This window comes from Lemur catta, chromosome 7 (genome assembly GCF_020740605.2).
Source record: "Lemur catta isolate mLemCat1 chromosome 7, mLemCat1.pri, whole genome shotgun sequence".
NCBI classification, from domain to species: Eukaryota; Metazoa; Chordata; class Mammalia; order Primates; family Lemuridae; genus Lemur; species Lemur catta.
This window is the reverse complement of record NC_059134.1, coordinates 58,893,395-58,917,768: the sequence shown is the minus strand read 5'-3', so window position 1 is coordinate 58,917,768 and position 24,374 is coordinate 58,893,395. Positions and strand designations below refer to the sequence as shown.

The following is a 24,374-nucleotide window of genomic DNA, read 5'->3' as shown; positions in this document are numbered from 1 at the left end:
CCTAGTCAGGATAGGGAGTGCTTCCTGGAGCAGGCAGAACTGGAGCTCAGCCCTGAGGGCGGGTGAGATTTGGATGGGGAAGGGCATTCCTAGTGGAGGGAATTGCATAAGCAAAAGCCAGGTGGCTAGAATGAGTCTGTGTCACTCAGAGACGAGAAGGAGGGAGACCCTCCTGGCTGGACTTGGTGGGGTTGGAGACCTAGGGACGGAAATGCCTGGTTAGAAGTGCACATCCAAGCACACATACGTAGGTGTACACACAAACACACTCAGATAAATGTACACTTGTAGATGTGTATGCACACACACATAGACACACACACCTATTCACCTGTCACACACACAGCATATACACACTTAGCCACAAGACACAGGAGCACATGACTGATCCCTTAGAGACTGTATCATTTCTAGTTGGAGGGAAGAGATGTTGACTCATGAATCAATGGAAACCAGGACTGGGCAAGATGGGCTGAGGGGTCCCCTGAGAGTCCCCAACCTGCCTCCTCATCCACAGTTCTCCAAAGATGTCCTGGTAAACATCTATTCCGCCTATATCGATAACTTCCTCAACGCAAAGGAGGCCGTGCGTGTGGCTAAGGAGGCAAGACCTGCATTTCTCAAGTTCCTGGAGGTACTGTGGGCTAGGGCAGGGGGATGGAGGTGAACCTCACCTTGGGCCAGCTTGGAGGGCCCCAGGAGCTCCTAGTCTGGGCACCATAGCCCTAGCCATTGGGCCAGCCTCTGACCTCGGGCTAAGCTGAAGGAGCTTGCTAGGGGCCTGTCCCTGGGCATACCCTTCCGGGCAAGTCATTCCTCACACGGGCGCTCATCCACCCTGCTTTGGGTTTCAGCAAAGCATGCGTGAGAACAAGGAGAAGCAGGCACTGTCTGACCTCATGATCAAGCCCGTGCAGCGGATCCCACGCTATGAGCTTCTGGTGAAGGTGGGCATGGGGCTGGGTGGGAAGGCAGGCAAGGCCTAGAACCATGGGGGGATACAGGGCTACTGAGGCCCCTGCCTGGCTGAGCCTGGCATCAGGGTCTCCAGGGTTCAGGTGGGAAAGGAAGTCCTCTCTGGTGTCTACTCATAGTCCCTCCTACTCCAACAGTCGGTCTGGGGCCCCAGGGGCAGCTAAGCAGGCAGGTCTGGTCCCCGTTCCCACCCCAGGACCTCCTGAAGCACACACCTGAGGACCACCCAGACCACCCACTCCTGCTGGATGCGCAGCGGAACATCAAGCGGGTGGCTGAACGCATCAACAAGGGTGTCCGGAGCGCAGAGGAGGCAGAGCGGCATGCCCGAGTGCTGCAGGAGATCGAGGCTCACATCGAGGGCATGGAGGATGTGCGTGCTGCCCCCCCCGCCCCACCCACGTCTGTGTGTGCTCAGCCTCTGTGTCTGCGTCTGTCACCTGGAATCGTGGCCGTGTGTGTCCACGTTGGGGCTGCAGTGTATTTGCATCCACGTCTGCCAGCGTCTCTGATCACACATCCCCACCTGTCCGCGTCCTCTTCCTCATCTGTCTCTGACCATCTGTCCCTTGGCCTGACAGCACAGTGTTTGGAGGGTGGACAGGATGTTGCTTCCAGTGGCCTGGTCCATGGAGTGGGGCCGAGGGGTCCCTGGGATTTGTGGAGAGGACAGGGATTAGTAACCAGCCTTTAAGATGCGTTGTCCCTCCTGCCTCACAGCTCCAGGCCCCTCTGCGACGGTTCCTGAGGCAGGAGATGGTCATTGAAGTGGTAAGAAGCACCCCAGTGTCTGCCCACCTGTCCCCACCTCCCCCTTTTGTTACTCTTTGGCTCCTACCTGCTGCCCATGGGTCTCCCTGCTCTCCCACCCCAACAGGAGCCCCGGTCGAATCCCAACCCTGCTCTGACTCCCTGAGCAGCAGGGGGAGAGTCCTCGCCCCTCCCTGGGCCTTGCTGTCCCCTTGGGCCCTATGGGCATATGGGTGGGCTTCTGGACTGTGTCTACTCAGCCTGAATCCTGCCTTGGGCCCCACAGAAGGCAATTGGTGGCAAGAAGGACCGTTCCCTCTTCCTGTTCACGGACCTCATCGTCTGCACCACCCTGAAGCGAAAGTCAGGCTCTCTGCGGCGCAGCTCCATGAGCCTGTGAGTGGCCGGGGCGGGGCTCAGGTGGTGCGGGCAGGGGGAGCAGTTGCTCTTCCCTGGGCCCTACTCCCCCGCCCTGGCCAGAGTGCCCCATTGGCTCCCCGCAGGTACACGGCAGCCAGTGTCATCGACACAGCCAGCAAGTACAAGATGCTGTGGAAGCTGCCACTGGAGGACGCGGACATTATCAAAGGTGAGGCTGGCTCGGGCCTGCCCCAGGGTTCTGGATGTTGGGGTCTTCCTCTCAGAAGCCCTCCTGGAGGGTTTGAGCTGCAGCCTGTCTGGCTACCTGTCCATCCACTCTCCTGCTTTTGAGCCTTGCTTTCCCATCCCTTACAAGGGCGCTGGCATGAAGGACCTGTTGGCATCGAGAGCCAGACCAGCCTGTCCATACACACCACCTTCTGACCGGGTGGGCACCTAGACGGGCAGGTGGGGCCAGGTGGGGGTGGTGCAGGGAGAACAGACATAACTAATTAGCCATTAATTCATCTGTACAGACTCACTTGAGCACCTAACATTAGATGATGTTGCACTACTCTGGTTCAATGGTGTTGTACACAGGGAACAGGGACTCACTTAAGTTAGTGCAAACAGAGGGCTGGTTGGAACAATCCCTGTCATTTGGGTCTGAGACTGTCGGGAGCTGAGGCAGCTTCAGGAGCCACCCGCCCTCCTGCTGTGTCCGTCTTTCTGCCCCTCTTGCTGTGAGTTGGCCCATTCTAGCTGCTCTTAGCTTTCTGCTTTCTTATGACTCCAGTGATCAGGCCCAGCCTCTGTCTCCAGGGTCACCTAGATGGGTGCTCACCTGGAGCTTGGCCCCCAGGGTGAGGGAGGGGCTTGCCTGGCTGATTTTTATTATTACTGGTCCAACTCATCTCTCACTAGAGAATAGGCCAGTCAATAAAATGACCACCTTTAGGTTAGGCGCCCACTCCTGGTCCAGTCAGGTGTGGCCAGGAGAGGGGCAGGGTCGTATGGAAGAAAATGTGGCTGGCGATGAGGGTTAGGGTAGACAGTTTCTCTCAGAAGAAGCAGGCAATGGTCTTAGTCTGTTTGAGCTTCTCTAACAAAAGCACCACAGACTGGGTCATGTATAAACAGTAGGAATGTGTGTGTCCCAGCCCATGACAGGAGGAAGAGCCCCATGTATGGGCCCATGGTCCAGAGTGTACACCTGGAACCGGGCAACATGGGCATGGGGGTGCTGAGCTACCAGTAGGGCCAGCTGCTTGGCAATGGGCAGGTACAGGATAGGGCCACAGAAATCCAGGCCATCAGCCCAGTGCCCCTCCTCTGTGGGGCAGTGAGTCTCCTGGTCAGCAGATTTGCCTGCCTGAGGCTCTGCTTGCCTGGCCGACTCCCCTGGGGTGGCTGCACTAGCAGCAGTTCCCTGTCAGCTGGAGCCTGCGCAGCCTGCAGAGCTGCTGCCATTTTACGCTGTGTGCCTTCCCGGGGCCTTCTCCACAGCCCAACATCCTGTGCCACATGGCTCTGAATCAGGCCTGGTCCTCTGCTCTCGGGCCTGGGGTTTCTCTGAGAGCTGCCTGTTAACCTTGTTCCCAAAAGCTTGGGGTGTATACGTTCTGGGTTTGTCACGCCTCTCCCCATGCCCAGCTGCAAGTTACGCAGTGAAGGGAGGAGTGTCTGTCCAAGCCGGACCTTGTCTGTCTGTCTCTGTATCTGTCCATGGCCTTCCTGCATCCCCACCAGGGGCGTCCCAAGCCACCAATCGGGAGAACATCCAGAAAGCCATTAGCCGCCTAGATGAGGACCTCACCACCCTGGGCCAAATGAGCAAGCTCTCTGAGAGCCTCGGTTTCCCCCACCAGGTCTGTGTCCTCTGCCTGAGACTGGGGAGTTGGGGGGACCCTGGACCCTGAGGGAGAGACTTAGCCTTGGCATTTGCATGAGGGAGGAGACATCCCTTTCATGTACCTGGGAGGGAAAATACAGCCTCCCCCACATCTGAGGGAAGTGACATGTTCCAAGTCTGAGGGTGGAGGCAGAGCTCCATCCCCATCTCAGGAGGAGAGAGGGCCCAAGTCCGGGGGAATCCAGGCTACCTCCTGGTCTAAGAGAGGAGACAGTCCCATTTGCTGTCTGAGGAGAGAGGCGGGTCCCCCACACATTTCCAAGTGGGGACGCAGGCGGAGGCTGTGGTGAGACCTGGGCCTGAGGCCTGGGCCCCCTTCCCTGCAGAGCCTGGATGACGCGCTGCGGGACCTGTCTGCCGCCATGCACCGGGACCTGTCGGAGAAGCAGGCGCTGTGCTACGCCCTTTCCTTCCCACCAACCAAGCTGGAGCTCTGTGCCACACGGCCCGAGGGCACCGACTCCTTCATCTTCGAGTTCCCCCACCCCGACGCCCGCCTCGGCTTCGAACAGGCCTTCGATGAGGCCAAGAGGAAGCTGGGTGAGCCAGGGCACACACTGGTGCTCTCCTAGAAACTCCGGGCAGTAAGCAGTGGGCAGTAAGCAGTGGGCCACACCTCAGCTGTCTGGGACTTCAGGAGCCGGAAATCCCAGAACTGCAGTGCCGTGTGCTCTAGCCCCACCTGGTGGGGAGGGTGGACTGAGACTTCGGTAGTGAAACAGACTGAATAATAGCTGAGGCCTCCCCAGGGCCTCCCTAGCAGGGAGGGGATTCTGTGGATAGGGTCATCACTGTCTGCCTGGCTGCTCCTTAGTGGGCATGGATGGCCAAGACCCTCTCCATACTCTGCCCCCACAGTGTCAGCAGGGCTGGTCAGGGAAAGCTATCGATCAGAGTTCATGGCTTAGAAGATTCTTAGAGACCTCTGAGTCTAACCCTGAGACAGTACAGATGGGAAAAGGTCAAGGTCAGGAGCAAGCAGAGCATAATGCACAACTGCCTCATTCTAGTGTGGCTGGGGTCAGGCCCTCCCTAGAGAGACCCTAAGGGGCAGGGGAGGAAGGGAAATGGGGCAGGGGCAGGACCGGGGTGAGGTAGATGCTAAGGGGGGCCTGCCTCCCTCTGTCCTGTCCCTGTGTCTGTCCGTCCATCTCCACTACAGCAGCCGGCAAAAGCTGTCTAGACCCGGAATTCCTGAAGGCCATCCCCATCATGAAAACCCGCAGCGGCATGCAGGTGTGTGCACACGTGGGTCGTGTGGGCGCGTGCATTCAAAGCCAGCAGGTGTTCATGAATTTTTGTTTTGTCTACAACGTTGCATATGTGCCTGGAACATTGCTATTATTCCTTATGTCTTTGAGTACGTACAGCTCTCTGTACGTGCACCTGGACACTGCATATGTATCCCATGTGTATGCGTATGTTTCATGCATACCTATATCTGTGCATGTGAACAAAGGCTATATGATTGATAGGAAGATGTCTCATTTATGTGCCTGTATGAGTCTGCATACATATGTACAAAGGTGACCAATGTCACATTTGTTACATGTATTCGTGATCATGCTTGGGATACGTATGTGCACAAGCAGGTACAGGAAATGCCTGTATCACGTGGACATGAGTGCATTTGATGTGTGAAGTGTCATGTGTGCATGTGTGTGTAGAAGGGTGTGTAGGGAATCCATAACACACCCACGCAAGCCCGCCTCCTTTCTGCTGGGGTCCCCCTGGAGACTGGGGAGCTGGCAGCAATGCCTCCATTCACCTTCCCTGTCCATTGGCGCCTCCCGCAGTTCTCGTGCGCGGCCCCCACCCTGAACAGCTGCCCGGAGCCCTCGCCCGAGGTTTGGGTGTGCAACAGCGACGGCTACGTGGGCCAGGTGTGCCTGCTGAGCCTGCGTGCTGAGCCGGACGTGGAGGCCTGCATCGCTGTCTGCTCCGCGCGCATTCTCTGCATCGGGGCGGTGCCCGGCCTGCAGCGACGCTGCCACCGGTGAGGCTTGGGTGGCGGGGTGGGCGCGCTGCGGGCCTGGGAGAACAAGCCCCTGCCCCGGCCCAGCACGCTGCAGCCATCCCCACCTGGTTGTGGGCGGGGCTCAATGGCTGTGGGCGGGGCCTGTGGGAGGACGGGCTGCAAGTCCGCAGAGTTTGGCCTTTGCCAGCTCTTATCCCCAATCCCGTGTGTCTCGCAGGGAGCGGCCTCCGTCGCTGAGGGGTCCCCGCGAGACGGCACCGGAGCCCGCCGGACCAGAACTGGACGCGGAGGCCGCCGCGGATGAGGAAGCAGCGACGCTGGCGGAGCCAGGGCCCCAGCCCTGCCTGCACATTTCCATCGCAGGCTCGGGCCTGGACATGGCGCCGGGCCCTGCCGAGGGCGACCCCCGCCCAGAGCTGGTGCCCTTCGACAGTGACTCTGATGATGAGTCTTCACCCAGCCCCTCCGGGACCCTACAGAGTCAGGCCAGCCGGTCTACCATCTCCTCCAGCTTTGGCAGTGAGTGTCCAACTTGGGGCTGGCAGGCAGGGCTGGCTGCCCAGAGGGTGTGAGGAGGGACCAGCGTAGCCAGAGGCCTGGAGTCAGATCTCAGTGGGAGCCAGCAAGGTGGGTGGGGGCCATTTCACCAAGGACCCAAGGACAGTGACACAGTCAGACAGGATCCTACAGACCCTGGAGTGCCCAGTTAAGGAAGATAGGGTGGTGGGTGGAGTGGTAGGTCCCTCTGTCCAAACCGCGGGGGGCCCTAGGGAAGGGAGGCCATGCTAGGACAGGCGCCTGTGTGGCTGAGCTGTCAGTGAACAGGGTAAGAGGCCTGAGCAGATGCAGAGGCCTCTGGGATGGGAGAACAGCTGCAAGAGGTCCTTGGGAGGGGCATGGCCAGGAGAGATGCATTGAGACTGAGGCCTAGGAAGATATCAGATCTCAGGCCTGGTGGAGGGGGATGGAGACAGACACCTTTGTCTCTCTCAGATGAGGAGACCCCAAGTTCCAAGGAGGCCACGGCAGAGACGACCAGCTCAGAGGAGGAGCAGGAGCCTGGTTTCCTGCCACTGTCTGGCTCCTTTGGGCCTAGCGGTCCCTGCGGCACCAGCCCAATGGATGGGAGAGCCCTTCGCCGCTCCAGCCACGGCTCTTTTACCCGGGGCAGCCTTGAGGACTTGCTCAGTGTTGACCCCGAGGCCTACCAGAGCTCCGTGTGGCTGGGCACTGAAGATGGCTGGTAGGGACAGGGGAGGGGCTGGGGGCACAGTGCCGGAAGCCTGAGCTCCCTGGAAATCAGATGGCACCCTGAGGCAGAGACGGGAGGGCTTTGGGTCAGACTTCAGGGGTACTGCCAGCCAGAGTGCCAGTGGGTCTGAAGCGCACGGGAGGCTGTGGGATCTCAGTACCTTGGGCACACACCTGGCGTGGAGGACGCAGTGGTACAGGCAAAGAGGTGGAGGGATGACTCCAGGGACTGGTGTGCACCAAGCATGTGTCACAGGCTCACACCCCTGATCCACAGTGTCCACGTGTACCAGTCCTCCGACAGCATCCGTGATCGCAGGAACAGCATGAAGCTCCAGCATGCAGCCTCTGTGACCTGCATCCTGTAAGGCCCCGGGGTGGCCCTTCCCATCCAGATCCTTCTAAGCCACATGTGCTGGCCTCTTTCTGTCCACCTGGGTCCCCCTGCTCTGCTGCCCCTCCTCTCTGCAGAGGCTGGAGGCCAGAGGCCTGGCCCTAGGCTAACTGTGCCTCTCACACGCTGTGTGAGCTTGGGAAGGTCACTACTTCTTCTTAGCCTCAGACTCCTCATGGATGGGAGGAGGTGGCCTCGTGGGAGCCACAGGCATTCCGTCTGTTATTCCCCAGGCCCCAAGTGACCCATTTTGGCCTCCTGAACTCCCTGACTGCTCCCTCTTTTTCCTGTCCAGGTATCTGAATAACCAGGTGTTTGTGTCTCTGGCCAACGGAGAACTTGTGGTCTACCAAAGAGAAGCAGGTAAGTGCCCACCTGCCCCAGTCCCCCTGCTGGTGTTGGAGCTCCCTCCTGAAGGTGTGGCTTTGGGCAACTCCCAGGCCTTCTCTGGGCCTCGCTGTCCTTGCTTATAAATGGGGATGTTAACATCTCGTTTCAGGGGAGAGTGAGACTTAAATTCACTACTGGACTGAATTTCTTGTTTTCTTTACCCCACTCCCACTCCAGGCCGTTTCTGGGACCCCCAGAACTTCAAATCAGTGACCCTGGGTGCTCAAGGGAGCCCCATAACCAAGATGGTGTCTGTGGGTGGGCGGCTGTGGTGTGGCTGCCAGAACCGCATCCTTGTCCTGAGTCCTGACACGCTGCAGCTGGAGGTAGCAGGGGGTAGGGGACAGAATTGGTGACTGGGGGTGAGCTGGGCCCATGTGAGAGGAAGATGAGACCATAGAGGGGACATAAAAAACATCCAGCTGGGGTTGGGACCTTCTCCTGAGCACAGTGTGATCCTGGGCCAGTCCCTGCCCTTTGCTCCTCGTTTCTTCTGTAGCTGACGAGGGAGACAGTAAGTGCCCATGTACATCAGGAATCTTTATTCGTGCTTCTGCCCACCCTACTCTCGGCTCAGGTGTTGGGGTCTTTTGGGGATAGGACAGGGGTCCTTCCTGATGTCAATGTCCGTTAGCATTGGACTCTGGCCTCTAGCCCTGGCTTCATTTATGCATGTCAGAGGTTTCTGGCCTGGTGGTATCAGGTTCCCTTCATTTGCCTCTCATTCCATTGCTGGCCGGGCTGCAGTCTGGTTCAGGCCCCAGCTCTGTGACTGCCTTGCTGTGTGGCCTTGGGCAGGTTACTTTCCCTTCTAGGGTTCAGCTTCCCCATCTGTCCAGGGAGAGGCCAATGATTGGTCTCAAAACCCTTCAAGCTTTGAAATTCTCTGATCCTTAAATCACTCAAGTTTCGTGGGGAAAGGGCACCACCATTTTAATTCCTGAGGATTAAGCTGGGAGTCAGCAGTGAAACCAAGCTTTGAAAGGTTAATCATCCAGACCATGGCCCAAGGCGGCCTTTGCTGTCCACGCGGGTGGGCACTCTGGAGAGGCTTGGTGTGAGTTTTAAGGAGGGGGGGGTGGACACTGGTGAAGCTCCAGGCCAGGAGGGGAAGGGGAGGCAGGGCTGCCAGTGACCAGCTGCTCTCTACCCCACCCCACAGCACACATTTCACGTGGGGCAGGACTCAAGCCGCAGTGTGGCTTGCATGGTGGACTCCAGCCTGGGCGTATGGGTGACATTGAAGGGTAGTGCCCATGTGTGTCTCTACCATCCAGACACCTTTGAGCAGCTGGCAGAGGTAGATGTCACCCCTCCCGTGCACAGGATGCTCGCAGGTACTGACCTCAAGCTACCACCACACCTTTTCTTAGAGCCTTTCTGCCCTGTCATTGAGGAGGCTGAGCGGGGGCCAGGATTTGGTCCCAGCTCTGGTCTGTCTCCCGCCCCAGGCTCAGACGCCATCATCCGGCAGCACAAGGCCGCCTGCCTGCGGATCACAGCGCTGCTGGTGTGTGAGGAGCTGCTGTGGGTGGGCACCAGTGCCGGCGTCGTGCTCACCATGCCCACCTCGCCCGGTACTGTCAGCTGCCCACGGGCACCACTCAGCCCTGCTGGCCTCGGCCAGGGGCACACTGGCCATGTGCGCTTCTTGGCTGCAGTCCAGCTGCCAGACGGCTTCAGCCTGCTCTGCCCAACCCCACCGCCTCCCCCAGACACAGGTGGGTCTGTGCGTCCTGCCCTAAGCCAGGGGTCCTGGACTTTCAGTTTAGGGCTCCCTGCTCTCCTGCCAGAAGAGATTTCAAACAGGAGGAAAAGTGTAACATAGAGCTGGAAATGGCATATATTACAGGAAATAGGTGATGGAAGCCCCCAAGTGAAACCTACTAGGATAGTGCACGTGCGTGCACATGTGTGTACATAAAGTTCTGTCCAAAGAGGTGTCGGGCAGGGAGTGAACCGTAAGCTTAAAAAGTAGAATATGGCACAGGTGGAATATGTATATAGGAAATATGTCCAGTTATATATGTTTCTGCTGTTGTATATATTTCCTATATACAACGGGAAATACAACAGGACTAGAAATAGTGTACAGGACAGGAAGTGAGGTGCAGAGCAGGAAATAGAAATAGCAGCAGCAAACCCAACATAGCGTGGCACATGGGACAGGAAATGAACTGTCAGAATTAGAAAGTGAAATGGTAGGAAATGATGTACACGAAGGAGGTCACGATGAGAAACGTTTTGCTTTGGCAGAACAAGAAATCATGTTCCCGAGGGGAAGTGGCCGTGGAAATCAGGAAGCAATAAAGCCTGGGTCGGGGTCGTCTGGGTCCAGGGCAGGCCTGTGCTCCCCAACTGGAAAAGGGTGTTGAAGTAGGAGCGTTATATCGTTATGATGAGGAAGATGCCATGTGTGCAGTAATCAAGAGACACAGAAAGTGGTGTTGCCCTTTCTGTCTCTCCTGACTAGAAAGTGCGGGTGGGAGATAAGAAGTCTGGCTGCCAGGAAGTGGGCATTTCTTTCCAAATAAGTTCTTGGCTGACAGAGAGTGGGATCCCCCACAGGAAGGGTGCATGTCCTTCTTCCTGTCTTCTGGGGTGTGGAAGCTCAGACCATGATGGGACAGTGAAGCCACCAGTCGCCCCCAGGCTGATGGATCCTCCCTTCTGTCCCCCAGGCCCTGAGAAGCTGCCATCCCTGGAGCACCGGGACTCCCCTCGGCACCGAGGCCCCAGCTCGGCCAGGCCTAAAATGCTGGTTATCAGTGGAGGTGACGGCTATGAGGACTTCCGGCTCAGCAGTGGGGGTGGCAGCAGCAGTGAGACCGTGGGCCGTGATGACAGCACAAACCACCTCCTCCTATGGAGGGTGTGACCCTGCCCGCTATGGCCCAGGACTTGCCCGCCCACCTGCCCGTCAGCCTGCCTGCCTCCTCCTAGCCCTCACGCAGACCTTGACCAGGAGTGTCTGACCAGGGGCGCACACGTACCTGCGTGGGCTCAGAAGCATTCCTGATGGAACCCCCGCTGGCCAGCCAGGCCAAGGCCTCTCCTGGCCCTCTGGCTGCTCCAGTGCCCCCAGTCATGACAGGGTTCGGGGGCACGTGTGCTGCCCAGGACCTCTGTCCCTGGAGCTTCTACCAAAGACACGGTTGGGCCTGGACCCCACAGGGCTGGGGAGGGCCATGTGCAATATTTGGGGACAGTTTTCTGGAGGCAGCGGGAAGGCTGGGGAATGAAATCCTTTCCCATGTACAGTATTTATGTTCCTTTTCAGATGTATACCTTCCCAAGCACTTATTTATGCAGTGACCCGGGGTAGGGGATGATTTGAGGAAATGACAGGAGGAAAAACCCCTATTCCTGCCACCCTGGGACCCTGACCAAGCCTTCCTGGAGGGACCAATCCCCTCCCTTGCATACACTACACACAGACACACACTGCATGTTCAGGGCACTAAAACACTGCCCTTTCACATAAACTTCCCAAGGCCCCATCCTGATTGGGCTGCCCTCCGTCGTCCAGGACAAGATGGTGACTACGAGGGCAGTGGCTCCCAGCTGGGGGCCTCCCCAGGCCTTGGCATCTCCCAGTTTGTTGGCAGTGCCTTGAGTGGTTTCCTAATTTGGGGACGCTGATGGGGCCTTGGCCAGGGCTTTCTCTCAGGTAGGAGACAAGGGCCCCTGTGCTCTTTGCGGCTGCCCCGCCCCAGCCCCGCCTCCCCGTGTCTCATGCACTGGCACATACGGTCACCTCGGACCTAGGAGCCCCTCACCCTGACCACCGAGTCTCTCTCTTCATACTTCCTCCTGCAAGGGGCAGCCCCTACAGGAAGGACCCCCCCAAAGCTGAGGGGCTGGATGTGGCCTCGTCAGCTGCGAAGGCTCCCTCCCAAGGGCATTTCCCCAGGCCCCAGATGTCAGGGAGCCAGTCCGACCCTCAGCCCCCTCGCTGCTTCAGCTACAGCTCCAAAGGTCTGGTTTCAGATGGGGTTTGTTTTGTTCTGTTTGGTTTTGGTTTTGTTTGGTGTGGGTGGGTCATTGTGGTCTTAGATTATGTTTCTCTTGCTACTCTCTTTGGATGATGAAGTTTAAAGAGTCAATAAATAGAAATACCAAACCATTGCTCCCCATTGGTGGCTACGGTGGCCTCCTGCCAGCAGCCTCCTCAGCCACATGGGCCTCCCGACACTGACTCACGTGGGCAAAAGGGAGGCCCTGGAGACCCAAAAGAGCGCTGGGTGGCAAGGCTGCCACCAGCGTGCTGTGTTACTCTGGGTAGGTCACTGCCCCGTCTGGGCTGCAGATTCCTCATCAGGAAAATAAAAGGATTGTGCTGGTCCAGTGCTTTGTAACCAGGGCTACATGTCAGAATCTCTACGGATGACATATGCAAATATCAAAACAAATGAGCTTCTGAGGCAGTGAGTCTGGGATGGGGCTTGGGAATCTGAAGCTGACCCATGCTGCAAGTTAAGAACCAGGGCCCTGGTGAGCCTGTCTAAGGCTCCTCCAGGAAACAATGTTTTCCAGCAAAGCCTCACAGCTGGAGAACCCCGACAAAGCCAAGGTGAGTCCAGGCTTTGGAGCAGGGATAAAATCCAAGCCTGTCTGATTTCTGGTCCAAAGAGGTACGTCGTTGAATCAGACACAAGAATACAAAGGCCCAGCAACATGGGGCCATTCTGTGCAGGGACAGAGAGGCCTTCACATCACAGGACACCTGCAGAACTCAAGGGGGCCACCACTGGAACAGGGCAGACCGTGCCCCAGCTCTACTAAACCTGTGTAAACATTTCCAACCTAATGCCCAACTTCTAAAAAGTCAGTTCCCAAAGGGGCGTGCAGGCTCATGCTTTGCAACCTGGCACACATATCTCTTGGGGGTCTGCTGGGTCCTCGGTGCCACAGCACATGGTGTGGACTGTCTCCCTGTGGCATCATTTCACTGGGGAGGAGGAAGTGGGGACTGTTTTAAACACAGATATATTACAGAGTAGAAAGTGATCTTCATGTGGAATTTATGATGAAACAAAGCATGGGAAGTAACATAGGCCCTTTCTTTCTTTCTTTCTTTCTTTCTTTCTTTCTTTTCTTTCTTTCTTTCCTTCCTTCCTTCCTTCCTTCCTTCCTTCCTTCCTTCCTTCCTTCCTTCCTTCCTTCCTTCCTTCCTTCCTTCCTTCCTTTCTTTTTCTTTCTTTCTTTCTTTCTTTCCTTCTTTCTTTCCTTCTTTCCTTCCTTCCTTCCTTCCTTCCTTCCTTCCTTCCTTCCTTGACAAGAGCCTTGCTCTGTTGCCCAGGCTAGAATGCATTGGCATCATCATAGCTTACTGCAAACTCAAAACTCCTGGGCTCAAGTGATCCTCCTGCCTCAGCCTCCCAAGTAGCTGGGGCTACAGGTGTGCACCACCGTGCCCGGCTAATTTTTTATTTTTAGTAGAGACAGGGTCTTGCTCTTGCTCAGGCTGGTCTCAAACTCCTGAGCTCAAGCAATCCTCCCGCATCCCAGAGTGCTGGGATTACAGGTGTGAGCCACCGCACCCAGCCTGAACACAAGCTTTGAAGCTGGACAGACACAGTTTGAAATCTTGACTTTGCTGCTGACTAGCTATGTGCCTTCAGATGAGTTGTGTCCCTTGTCAGCCTCCATTTCCTCATCTGTGAAATGGGGCTGATCAGCCCTTCCTACACAGGACTGTTGCTTGGTGTGCACAGGTCTTTGGATTGCAAGGAAGAGGTTCATTCCGCCCCAGAAGTAGAAGGGGTGCTTATTAGCAGAGACGTGAACTGTCAGTAAGTAGCTGTCTGAGGGCACGATGGCCCAGACATCCCAGACATCGGAGCTGCATCTTAGGACCTCTGGCCTCCCTGCCTCGAGTCTCTGGTTCCTCCCTCACTGCCAGCCGCCTCAACACAGAGGCCCCCGGGCAGGCTCCAGTTTCAGTGCTAGATACCTAAGGCCAGATCCTTGCCATTTTCCCACCTTGAGTGTTTCAGGAGGAATGGGACTGGCCCAGCCCACTGTTACTTTGAAGGCCACATCCCAGGGCACTGGCCAGCCTGTGGGCAGCTGCCTTCAGTCGGGTGCTCAGTCCTGAGCCAGTATGTCATGGGCAGGGAGGTCCTGGCATGAACAAGCCCAGCGGAGACTCCTGGGAGGATTGGCTCCTCCACAGCAACGCTTCTCAGCTTGGGCCGCACACTGTACTTCCGTGGGGGGCCCAGGCCAATCCCAAATCAATGACATCAGAACTCAGGGTGGGACCCAGGTATCAATATATTTTTAGGAAACTTTATTGAAGTATATAACATTTAGGCTGGGGATGGTGTCACATGCCTGTAGTCCTAGCTACTTGGGAGGCTGAAGAGGGAGGATCACTTGAGCCCAGGAGTTCAAGTCCAGCCCAGGAAACACAGTAAGACCCTGTCTCTAAAAAAAAGAGAAAGAGAAGAAGAACATTTATACAAAAAGTACAAAAATCATCAGTGTGCAGCTTGACAAATGTCCATAAAGTGAACACACCCAGATCAAAGAACAGAATATTGCATCACCCCAGAAGCTGCTGTTAGACCCCCTTCCTGTCTACCCTCCAAGGGCCACCACCACCCTAGCTTCTGACACCATGGTTTAGTTTTGCCGACCAAGGGGGAGAACTGCATTAAAGGGTATGGCTGTGGCTGGCCACTGGGGTGGGAGAAAGTGGGGCTCGGATTTGATGGTAAGAGAGAACAACTGGAATCAAGGCAAGGAGGGGTGGGGGAGCCTGGTGTGAGGGTCCCCACTGTAGGGCAAAGAGGAAAAGCAGGGGAGGTGAGATTGGGAACTCCATGGGGCCAGGACTTTGTTTTGTTCGTTCCATCCCCAGGCCTGCCGCAGCACCTGACACACAGTAGGTGGTCAATAAATATTGGTTGAATAAATCTGGAGAATTCAGGTGAGATCCCACGCTAGATCTTACATGCCACAAAACAACCCCAGCCTCCACTTACTGAGTGTTTGCCGCAAGGCAGGAGCAGGGATCGTCTCTAATCCTCACGGTGGTCGTGGGAGGTTGGTACCATTGCTGTCTCTTTCAGATGAGGAAACAGAGGTTCAGAGAGGTCAAATGCCTTCCTCAAGGTCTTCCCCACTTACTAAGTGATAGAACCTGGATTCACATCTGCTCTGTCTGCTCAGGTGTCCACGCCTCATGAAAGAGAGGAAGGCTGGCCGCAGGGTGTGACCGGAGCACAGGAGAGACAGCCTGAGCAGCCAGGGCCACATATAGTCACTCATAAGGCAACTGGTGACTGGCTTGTGTTCCTTAGACCAGCCCAGAGGATGGGAGAGAGTCTGGGCCAAAGGCCATCTCCTCTTCAAGGGGGTTCTCCAGGTGACCCCTGGGGCTAGGCACAGAAGGCCAGGTTTAGCTAGCCGATCCACCTCATGGGAAAGATGAGGCACGTAGAGGGACAGGGACTTGCCTGAGGTCACAGTAAGGCAACATTGAAGCTGAGGGTGGGTGGGGAGGACAGCCAGGCAGGAAGGTTTTCTGTGGTCAGTAAAGTTAGGGAATGACCGTTAGGGACCAGGGGTGGCAGAGGCTAGACTAGCTGGCCTCCCAGGGCCCCGTCGCACACCTCAACCAGCCTCAGCCCCAGTCTGCAGGTCTGGAGGGCTCGGTGGAGGGAGCAGCAGGTGTGGCTAAGGCCCCGCCTTAGACCTTCTGGACAGGGCCTGGGGAGGAGATGGGGGACCCAGGGGTCTGAACTCAAGCTCCAGCCCTGGCCTCTTCTCACTGTGTACCCCTAGGCAAGTGTCTTCCCCTCTCTGGACCTAGGTGACCTCTGAGAGCCATTCACATCTTCTGCCTGCCTGCCAAACACCAAGTCTCTCTCTGTCCTCATAGACCTTAAGCCACAGTCCAGGTTGCAGGAAGCAGCAAGGAGAAGTGCTATTTTGGGACCAATTATGGCCAATGAGGAGCCCTGCCTGGCAAAGGCAAGTGAACTGACATCCCAAGCTGGGTCGGGGTGGATTGCGGGGCTGCACTGGGGAGGGAGAGGGTGGGCAGGCACCAGGGTAGTTGTGGGCAGAGCCCCTGACATCCAGGACAAGCCCTGCCCTGAGGGAAGAGGGCGAAGAGGGAGCTCCTAAGTCCAGTGGCCTGGAAGAAGCCGGTACCCTCCACATGGGGTCTCAGCAGATCCTCTTAACTGCCTGGGTGGGAGAGTTCTCACTTAGAGAGGTGAAGTCACTTGCTTAAGGCCACACAGCCTGGCAATGGCAGAACTGGGACTTGACCATTATCTGTGTGACACCAAAGCACATATTCTTCCATTTCCCCCAGATTTCTCCTTAACTCCAATGCTTCAGTAAGCCATCCACCTCCCTGGATGTGGCCACGCATTCCCTGACTCTTGACCCATTCATGTTCTGGGCCCAGAGGTAACTGGACTGCAAGTCTGACCCAAGCAGTCCCCAGGGCCCCCACCAGCCTCACTGCCTGCAGTTCATGGCTCTGGGTTCATCTCTCAGACCCACCATGGGACCAAGAAGACCCCAAAACTACCTTCCTGAGCACTTCTGAAATGGCTATAACCGAGAGTGTTGGACCTCCCATGAGGGAGCCAGTGAGGCCAGGGTCTGTTAACCTAAATGCAGGTTGAACCTTGTCTTCCAGACAGCCCCAGCTCAGCTCCTGCCCTGGCTTCCTAGCTCCAGTTTCTCCTTAGACTGAGCCCTCCCTCCCGCTGGAGCTAAGGCACAACCACAGGATGGCAGCCCACCTTCTGCAGGGGTAGGACTTGGCCGTCGGGTGGTCAGCCTAGGGCAGAGCATTGAAGTCTGTTCCCCCAGCCTTGTGCTGTGATGTACTTCTACTTTGGAATTCCAGTACAACCAGCAGGGGGCACCACCACTTCTGGGCCACAACCCAGAGACAGTCATCTGCTCAGATCTCCAGCAAAGGACTGCACCTGGTGGCTCTGATCCTGTGACCCAGGATCCCCACCCTAGGCAGGGTCTTTCTGGGACAGGGAGCCCATGCTCCTGCCTCCATGTCACCATCATAGCTCATCCCAGCTTACTGGGCTCCGTGCTGTGCCATCCATCTACAATGAGGTGCAGGCCCTCTCTGGGCTCACTTCCCAGCTATACTACATGAGATTCAACAGATGGTCTCTGAGCTCAGGGATTCTCATGCTAAGAGTCCATGGGTTCATCTGAGATGCCAGGACTTTAGAGAACCTATGATTCTGAGAATCCTTTGTTCTCAAGCCTGTGGGTCTCAAAGCTCCATAAAAAGCTAGTCCAAACCTCTCCTCTGGCCTCCACAACTCCCTCCCTGTGTCCTCACTGTGGAGTGGCTGTGCTGCTCCCAGACGCTCAGGGAGGGTTCCATCTCTAAAGTGGTTTGGGAGTCAGAGTCTGCTGGGGGAGGAGCTGGCCCATCCAACCAGCAGTAAATAACAATTAGGCTCCCTCCTAACCCGAGGGGCGCAGAGGTGCAGAGGTCGGGGGGTGTTTGGGCTGCGGCTTGGAGAGGCCTGCTTTATGGATCTGCAGCCAGGGCAGCTGGCCAGCCTCCTCCCACAGAGAGCCAGAATAACCTTCAGGCAACAATTTTGGCACCCCAGTTTTCAGATGGGGAAACTGAGCTGGGGGCAGATTTGACCAAAGACAGAGCTGGAGGTGGAGATGGGCCTGGATCTCTCTAGGATGTCCGAGTAATAGCCAGTGCTCTTTGGCCAAAAAGCATATCCTCATTTGGTTTATTGAGAGGCAATTGAAATGCCACCATTTGAACTCCAGAACTTGGAACTGGGGTATAGACAGTCCCCTTACAAAGAAAACACTTCCGAGAGTAGAGGGCATCCCGGGCTGCTTGGGCCCCTTCCCGGTCCCCAGCATGGGCTGGGATGCAGGATGCAGGACCCTGGAATAATCCCTGGCCCCAGTCCTGGGGGTCTCCACTGACATATGAGGGGGCTGGGGCCATCATCCTGACATCAGGGACTTGGAGCTGCTATGCCCTTCCCCCACAACCTGGGCATGGCCCAGGGAAATGGAAACTCCCCCCCTGCCCCCCTCCCCACAGGGTGTCAGGTTCTCCTCCTGGAATCTCCTGGGCCCTGGAGACCTGACCTTTCCCACCCCCTCATCCCTGCGCTCAGATTCTGTGACTATTTAGAACCCCACCCCAACCCATCTGTCCCCAACAGACTTATTTACCTTCCTCCTCCTCTGTCACAGGCTGTGATTACCCTGACCCCAGCCAGGCCTCTTGCCCCCAGCACCAGGCTCCCCCTGCGGTCTGAGTCTCCTCTCAGCCCTGCTGTCTTGGGAGGGCCGCCTGAGATCCCCTGAATGGTACTGAGTGGGGGAAACTCTGGTCACTAAGTGGCTCATCGTGGCACACCACGTCGCACAGCTCCAGGGGACGCGATTCACAGAGTTAGGAACACAATAAGAACAGTGCCCCAGAATAGTGCTGGCTTTGTGAATGGGCAGGGTGGGATGGCTGGTATAGGACAGAGAGCACTCTGTCACCTGCTCTGCTGGAGGAGAGACTACCCTAGCAAAGAGGGATGGGGTCGGGGGTGGAGGCAGGAAACGCCTCTTGCAGAAGATTTGCGCTGGACCCTGAGGGAGGTGCAGGAACCCACCAGGTGGGCTTCCTTTATAGACTCTTCACCGGGCCCCTTCTCACCAACTTGGTGGGCGTTTCTAGGGGGCAGCCTGGGCCCCATCAACAAGGCAAAGTGAGGTTGTTCTCCCTAGCCACCAATTTCCAGGAGGAAGACGAGGTCCAAGAAGGGGTCCCGGTTACACTGGCAATGGTGACAAGGCCCGGAGGAGTATCTCCAGTCTCTTTATCTTGCATCGTGCAACCCCGTCTTTCTTGGTCAAGAGCCCTGAAGGTGCTGATTCGAGAGGCCCTGTAGCCCCGCCAGCCCCTCCCGCGCAGCCCCCTGCAGTTCCCCGGGAACGCGAGAGATGGCGACGTAGAGCAGCACGGCCGCGCGGGAGACATGAGAGCCCCTCCGTGGCTCTCGGGGTCGGGGGCTGCGGGCGCGAGCTGGACTCTGACGTCGAGGGCGGGGCCTGCGGCCGTGACGCGCGGGGGCGGGGCTGCGCACCTTCGCGGCCCTGCCGGCGATTCATTCAAAAGGCGCGCAGGCTGCGCCGCAGCCGCGGCGCTCGCCGAGCCGGGCCCGGGCGCCGAGTCGAAGAGTGAGCCGAGCTGGAGCTGCCGCGGCGCGGCCAGGTAAAGAGCGCGCGCGGAGTCCCCATCCCGGGGTCCGCTCCCCACGGCCCGGCCAGCGGGATGCGGACCCGTGTGGCGCCCCCTGCCTCCCCGCGTCTCCGAGGAAGTTCGCCCGCGCGGCGGATGCGGCAACCCGGGCCCCGCGCCCCCCCCGCCCGGCGTCCTGTCCCGGCGCCTTCCGCGCCCCAGCCCCGGCCCCGGGCCCGGACCTGCGCGTCCTCCGGCCGCGACTCCGGGCTGGGCCCTGCGCGGTGGGCGGTCAGGAGGTGCGCAGGGGTGAAGCAGCCGAACTTCCCGTGTGAGGGGCTGACGGGGCGCGGAGCCACCCCCGGCCCGGGAAACTTGGACCGAGACCAGGACAGGGTGCGGGACTGGACGGCGGCGTCTCGGTGCGGCGGCGGCGCGGGGCGGCCGGGTGTGTGGGGGGGTGTCTGGACGGTGTCAGCCCGTGACTGTGGGTGACACGGCGCATGAGGCGGCCTGGCTCCGGCGAACGTGTGGCTGGGACACTGGGCGGTGACGCCGGGCGAGCGGGCGACACAGAGGGGCTCTGTGTGTCTGTGACAGGCAGTGTGTGTGCGTGTGATTGTGTGTGAGAGACCGGGGGTCACTGGGGTCACTGAGTGCGTGTGGCCTGGGGTGTGACCAGAGCAGGGCCAGGACCACTCGTGAATGTCAGTTTGAAACAGACGGAGATGAGCCCAAGTGACTAAGAACTAGCACCGAATCACTGGCGCCATAGCGTGCATGTGGGGTCAAGCGGTGTCAGTGTGTGTGTGTATGTGTGTGTATGTCTGTGTTTCAGGGCAATGAGTAAGAGACAGATAGAGGAGGGACTCCAGACACTTCCAGCAAGATGGGCACAAGGAAATTGGGGGGGCCAGGGTGCAAGGTCTGTCCAGGGCTGTCCCCAAGGGGGCACCCGTCAAGAGTTCAGTTTAGTGAGGGGATGGACTCTGAGGGACTTGCCCTGGCCAAGGGGCAAGACTGGGCCGCATCTGGCAGGGTGGCACCTCTGGCAGCAGCAGAGGAGCCCTGAGGTGGTCTCAGGCTCCACCCCCCAAACACACACACACCTTCTCACAAACACACACACATTGAAGTCCCCACACCTGGCAAAGCTCTGCCCCCTGGTAACCTATATTCCTAGTGGGCCCAGGCACAGTCTTGCTTTCGGACAGACTCTGCCCTGGCTGGGCCTCAGTCTCCCCTCTGCACACTGAGGTGTTGGGCTGTGAATGGACTGTGAATCATCACTTTGGGATCCTCTATTGTTTTTGGGTCAACTGCTTCTGTTCTCCCTTCCCTCCCTTCAGACAGAACGACTGCAGTGGAGGTTGGGGGCAGACTCCTGCTGGCTACACAGTGGCCCAGGGGCTGGACCCGGGTGCTGGTGATAGAGTTGGAAACATAGCCCTCTCCAAAACTGGTCAAGGAAATGTCAGCCTCCCCCCAAAGACTGTGTGATTCTCAGTCCCAAAATGAATCCATAGACAATGTGCATGCAAAATCCTGATCCATAGACGTTGACTTCTCTGCCCAGGTGTGCTTTCTTCATTTCCCTGGCTGGGGGGACAAGGGGGATGGACTTGTTCCCCAGGAGTGATCTCTGGGCTGGGAGGCTAAGTTCTTGCTGGAGAGCTGAAGCAGGGCCCTTTCACCACCTGGGCTAGACCCCTCTGAGGCCCCTACTCCCACATGAGGGTCTATGGGTTCATGCAGGGTACAGTGGAAATTGGCATCCCTAGCCCAGGAGGTGGTGGTGGAGATGGTGGGGTGGGGGCAGCACCTGCTATAGGATCTGGAAGTTCTATCTTTTGCTGTCATCACTCTGAACATGTTGATTGCATTCTAGGGGTGGGGGACACAGTGGCCGGCACTGTTCTGAACACTTTATGGTGTTGAATCCTCACAGCGATAGAGTGACTATTTTTTAGAAAAAGGAACTGAGATTCAGAAAAGCAAAATAACTTGACCAAGGTCATATGGAGTCAGGACAGTGTCGGGACTGAAAGTCAGGTTTTCTGACCCAGAAGCCCTGTGAGATGCTTGGAGATCACCTGCCTTCCCAGTACCTGCTCATGGCTTACTGGGCTTCTGTCTCTCAAACCTGGGCTGGTAGGCATGGCCTTGCCAGGGTGTCCCATTGTGAGTTCTAAGTGTGGTGTGTATATGCACACGTCTACAACATTGGTGATGGATGGGTTACATGGTCTTTCTGTTCCTCCTGTCCTCATCCCCAGCCAGAGGTCACCAAAAACACCTGTATCCTGCCTTCTAGAGTTTATACGTGGCTTTGGGAGTGTCCACATGGCTTTGAAGAGTGTCTGGAGTTAGCACAGACCAGGAGTAGCAGGGATAATTGAGAGCCCCAGGTGACCTTCACCATACCTGAGAGGCCCCCATCCCATGCTTTGCAGTTCCTCTAGAGTCATTTTCCCAAGCCCACCCACATGCTGTGGTGGGAAGCAGACAGGCAGTGACCTTGAGCTGGTGTCCTGCTCTCTCTGGGCCTCTATCTCCTTATTCTTCCCAGAGGCCACTTCTAGTGCTGACTACTGTCGACACTTGGCCAAGAGCTGGGGCTGGGGATCAGGGTGTCCCTCGGTCCTCTCTGGAATGACTGGAGCTGTGCTTCTTGGGACTGATGAAAATAGCTGTCTTGGTCTCCAGGGGCTGAGCCCGAGTTATTTCCATCCCCAGCAAGAGGTGGAAATAGCTCAGGGCTGGGATGGGGAGAGACAGCGGAAGAGTTAACCTTTCCTCAGCCCAGCTTGATGGAGGCCCCCAGCCCCACCCTATGCCCTGCCCAAGCCAAACCCTTCTGAGAACCTCGGACTCTGGGGGTGATAGTGGGGCCAGGCTGGGTTTCTGCTTGAGGTCACAGTTGGGACTGGTGTGATAGTTGCTGGGGGGAGGTGCCTGTGTCTGGCCAAGGAAGGGAGACATTGAGGGACAGTCAGCACCTGCCCCTGCTCATAGGGTCAGGAGTCAGAGCGAACAGGCCCAACCCCATTTTACAGAGGGAGAGACTGAGGTTCTGAGAATTGCAAAGACTTGCCCAAGTACCCTAGAGCCCCGATACTCTTGTCCTTACTCTCCAACACAACCTCCAGACCTGCTTTTTGTCCTGCATTCCCTGTCCTGTGGCCACATGTTACCTGGCCGGCCGGACATGGGTCGGCATTGGAAGCAGCCCCAAGACACACCTTCCCAACATCGGCTTCTTACCTTCCAGCTCGGCCTTGCCCCCCGCCCCCAGACTCTTGTGCCAGCTTCTCTGCTTCCGTGTCAGTTCTTCCACACGCGGCCAGAGTGACCTCCCAAAGTAACTCTTGCTTTTTGCCTTCAAAATACAGTCCAAACTCCTCATCCTGGCGTTGAGGCCTTTTCTTCCAAGACCTTTCCAACTTTACACCTTCACCCTCATCTCTCCCTACCAGATGCCTCAGTGCTTCCCTGCCTTTGCTCTCACTGTTTCCTCTTTCTAGAACCCTCCTGGCCATTCAGGGTACAGCCCCAGCCCTGCCTCACTCAGGCTTCCCTCCCAGCCCAATGTTAGTCCCTCTTCATTGTTGTGGTCCACCTGCCAGGTGTGCCCCCCCAGACCCATCCCCCTCCCTTTGGGGAACAGGCACAGGTGTGGGACATGCTGGGCAGGGCCAGCCCAGCCAGTGGCCTGCCCCCCCCCTGCTGCCATATCTGCTGGCGAGGCCTCTTCCTGAGGAAGGGCAGCCACCCCGGGATCCCAGCACCTGTGTGCTGGGAGGCACAGGGAGGTTTGCACCCAGGGTCTCTGATGCTTGCCATGGCCTGAGTCAGAATGTGTGCTGGGAGTTAGGGGCAAAGACTCAAGGGCTCCCTGTGAGTATGGGGCTGCTTTGGTGCTTGCCATGGCCTTCCTCAGACAAGGCCCTCATTCTGGGCCAGCGGAGGAAACTGTCCCTGCTCAGGCCCTGCTGTGTGCCAGACCCCTGGTTCAGTCTCTCCTCACAGCAGGACTGACGGGGACCCCACCTTCCCAAGTTGTTATGGGGGAGCCTCTGCTGGGGTCTGGCACTCTAGCTCTTGCCCAGCTCCCAGCCTGGTCTCCAGGCTGAAGATGAGGGTTGGGAGTGATTTGACAATTCTGCATCTGTTTCCAGAGAAGGACCAGGCTGGCCTACCTGAAGCAGGAGAAGGACGCGTTGGCAGGCTGGTCAGCACCTGGCCTGGCTGGGCGAGAGCAGACTCCCTCCATTGTGGGGCCAGCCCTTCTGCCAGTTGGGCAGAAGGTAGACCAGAGAGGGAGGGGTTTTGCCTGAGATCACCCAGCAGACCCTGTCCACTCTGGATTGGGGGGTGCAGGGATGTGGCCTCTGGGCACAGCTAGCACCCATTGTGTGCTGAGCCCGTGTGTGCCTGGGCCTAGGCTTGGTGCTCCTGGGTGGCAGCTCCACTGGGGGGTGCAGGGATGTGGCCTCTGGGCACAGCTAGCACCCATTGTGTGCTGAGCCCGTGTGTGCCTGGGCCTAGGCTTGGTGCTCCTGGGTGGCAGCTCCACCCAGCTGCTGGGGTGTCAGAGAGGATAGGAGCCAATGCTGTGTCCCTACTATGTGCCCAGCCCTGGGATTAGGGCCCCTGAGGCTGTCATATCCTCAGCTTCATACACCGGAGGGTCATCATCAGTCCCTCCAGGCACAGAAAGGGAAACTGAGGCCCAGAGAGGGGAAGACACTTGCAAGACCCTAGTGTCACTGGGATCCAAACTCAGGTCTGTCGGCCTTGAAGGCCAGAGTTCTTTCCTAGGCCACCCTGGGAAAGATGAGAGCTCTATAAATAAACTGCCCATGTGGCTGGGAGCGAGTGAGTGCCCTGGCTAGTTGGCACAGACAGGGGGATGGAGGGGACCTCTACAGCCATTAGAGGCAGGTTTGCATGGAGGGAGAAGGAAGGTAGAGAGAGAAGGAAGGCGGGCTTCCAGAGGAGGGACCTATGCTTGCCCTGCACAGCCTCACTGTGTGCCCAGCGCGTGCACTCACCTCCTTCCCACCCCAAGGAGCCTCCCCCATTCCTGCAGGGGCAGGGGTTGAGGGAGACTAAAGACTGATAGCTGAGGGGGCCCAGAGAGGAG

General features: G+C 57.5%; 2 protein-coding genes across 9 annotated transcripts in view; both read left to right on the top strand.

Moving 5' to 3' along the window:
• The window catches only part of ARHGEF17 (Rho guanine nucleotide exchange factor 17), a 55,902-nt gene extending 43,769 nt beyond the window's left edge, over nt 1–12,133 (top strand). For 2 of the 4 annotated variants that reach the window (XM_045555511.1, XM_045555510.1), the window contains exons 4-21: nt 518–634; nt 855–947; nt 1,172–1,348; nt 1,696–1,746; nt 2,012–2,121; nt 2,229–2,314; nt 3,835–3,953; nt 4,324–4,537; nt 5,160–5,233; nt 5,794–5,993; nt 6,193–6,494; nt 6,969–7,218; nt 7,504–7,590; nt 7,916–7,983; nt 8,188–8,336; nt 9,173–9,347; nt 9,462–9,731; nt 10,692–12,133. In XM_045555511.1, coding sequence (XP_045411467.1) covers nt 518–634; nt 855–947; nt 1,172–1,348; nt 1,696–1,746; nt 2,012–2,121; nt 2,229–2,314; nt 3,835–3,953; nt 4,324–4,537; nt 5,160–5,233; nt 5,794–5,993; nt 6,193–6,494; nt 6,969–7,218; nt 7,504–7,590; nt 7,916–7,983; nt 8,188–8,336; nt 9,173–9,347; nt 9,462–9,731; nt 10,692–10,888 — 2,739 coding nt within the window. In that variant the 3' untranslated portion in view covers nt 10,889–12,133. The remainder of the gene's footprint in view (nt 1–517; nt 635–854; nt 948–1,171; nt 1,349–1,695; nt 1,747–2,011; nt 2,122–2,228; nt 2,315–3,834; nt 3,954–4,323; nt 4,538–5,159; nt 5,234–5,793; nt 5,994–6,192; nt 6,495–6,968; nt 7,219–7,503; nt 7,591–7,915; nt 7,984–8,187; nt 8,337–9,172; nt 9,348–9,461; nt 9,732–10,691) is intronic. The other 2 variants (XM_045555513.1, XM_045555512.1) reach the window with 2 other exon arrangements.
• A 6,988-nt stretch (nt 12,134–19,121) lies between these two features.
• RELT (RELT TNF receptor) overlaps nt 19,122–24,374 on the top strand; it is a 23,288-nt gene continuing 18,035 nt past the window's right edge. For 3 of the 5 annotated variants that reach the window (XR_006736208.1, XR_006736207.1, XR_006736201.1), the window contains exon 1: nt 19,168–19,261. The gene's annotated coding sequence lies outside the window, so the exon portion shown is untranslated. Of the gene's footprint in view, nt 19,262–19,544; nt 19,651–24,374 lie in introns of those variants that run through there. The other 2 variants (XM_045555506.1, XR_006736204.1) reach the window with 2 other exon arrangements.